Genomic DNA, 1,382 nt, shown 5'->3' with positions numbered 1-1,382 from the left:
TGCAGGGGCAGTTCGGTACAACAGAGTACAATGCAAAGGAATGAAGAAGCAAAGTTCTCAGCTAAATCAGTTGCAAATTAATGATTCATACACTACTGATTTGTTTTAGTATCACAAGAGGAAATTAGTTGGTTTGCCTTAACTTCACCCTGCCAACAGCAATAAAAGAGCTATGTTCCTAAAGTTCAGTTTCATTTCCCAGATGAGGATGTTTCACTTTCATTTCTTTCTGGTTGTGGTAGTAGTTTCATTTCCTCACTGTTAGCTAGGCAGTGTATAAAGAGATTGGCTGACCCTCGCAGTGCTTCAGTGGCTCCCACACCATCAGAAAGAGAAATGTCTGACCAAAACATCTGCAACGCTGGTTTCACTTCCTCCGGGATCTCAAGAGGATCCCTTGCTTCATCGATGATGTCCCATGAAGCAAAAGCATCTGGAGGAGGCGTGCATTCTGGAGGTCCTACTTCTACTCTCCAAGAAATGGGTATGAAGACTTTTGTGTGTGTGTGGTTTTATGATTTACTGTACAGGGCTAAACAATTTTTTTTCTTGAAAATAAGCTTGCCAAGCAATCTCTTGTCTCCTACATTCCTGTATTGCCCCGAAGCCAAAAGATTCCTGTATTTAACTGCATGTTATGAGTGGGATGCTATTAAGGGTGTTTTCTACGTATGTACATATATTTGAATATACACATACATATATGGTATTCATTAGTTTCGGGACGGTGTTTATTTGAAGTTTGTGCTATCTCTCCATTCTGCTAGGAATCATCAATAATATGGTAAGTCATGGTAGCAATAAGCAACGATACACTTATGCAAGAACATGACCCGTGTACCTACATTTCATATAAATTATCAGGATTCCCTCACTCTTTACTCACACACATCCATACAGGGAGAATGCATAAAACCTTATGCAAACATGACAGCAGAGGGAAATTAGCTGCAGTCCAAGAGCTGAATTCATAAAAGGAATATATATACACCCTTGACAGCACATATCTAAGTACTAAAATTAGGCATAGCTGTGCAGGTGCTTGCTTTCCTGCTGCGCACACAGAGCAGTCACTGACCCGATGGCTCTAAGCAGCTTGGCACTTGTTTAACCCCTGATCCTGTGAGATTAATGCACAAGGTGTTCTCCCTGACAATCCTGCCTCTGAGACATCCCCTAAGCAGGCATAACCCCCCAAGAAGAGGGTTCCCCATAGAATCATTAAGGTTGGAAAAGACTTCTAAGATCATCAAGTAGGAGAATAGTAATAATAATAGTAATAGTAATAGTAATAGTAATAGTAACAGTAACAGTAACAGTAACAGTAACAGTAACAGTAACAGTATAGTAAGATAGTAAGAGAAGGACCAGGGAGAATCTCC

General features: G+C 40.4%; 1 protein-coding gene across 1 annotated transcript; it reads left to right on the top strand.

Moving 5' to 3' along the window:
- Positions 1–336: 336 nt before the first annotated feature.
- On the top strand, positions 337–484 carry LOC104538129 (interferon alpha-inducible protein 6-like; the record flags this gene model as incomplete). Its single annotated transcript, XM_010181212.1, has 1 exon — positions 337–484. A coding segment is annotated over exon 1 (148 nt), but the record flags the coding sequence as incomplete, so codon positions are not given.
- Positions 485–1,382: the final 898 nt, after the last annotated feature.

Source organism: Mesitornis unicolor, unplaced genomic scaffold (genome assembly GCF_000695765.1).
Source record: "Mesitornis unicolor isolate BGI_N332 unplaced genomic scaffold, ASM69576v1 scaffold51533, whole genome shotgun sequence".
Classification (NCBI taxonomy): Eukaryota; Metazoa; Chordata; class Aves; order Mesitornithiformes; family Mesitornithidae; genus Mesitornis; species Mesitornis unicolor.
This window is presented reverse-complemented; position numbering and strand designations above follow the sequence as displayed.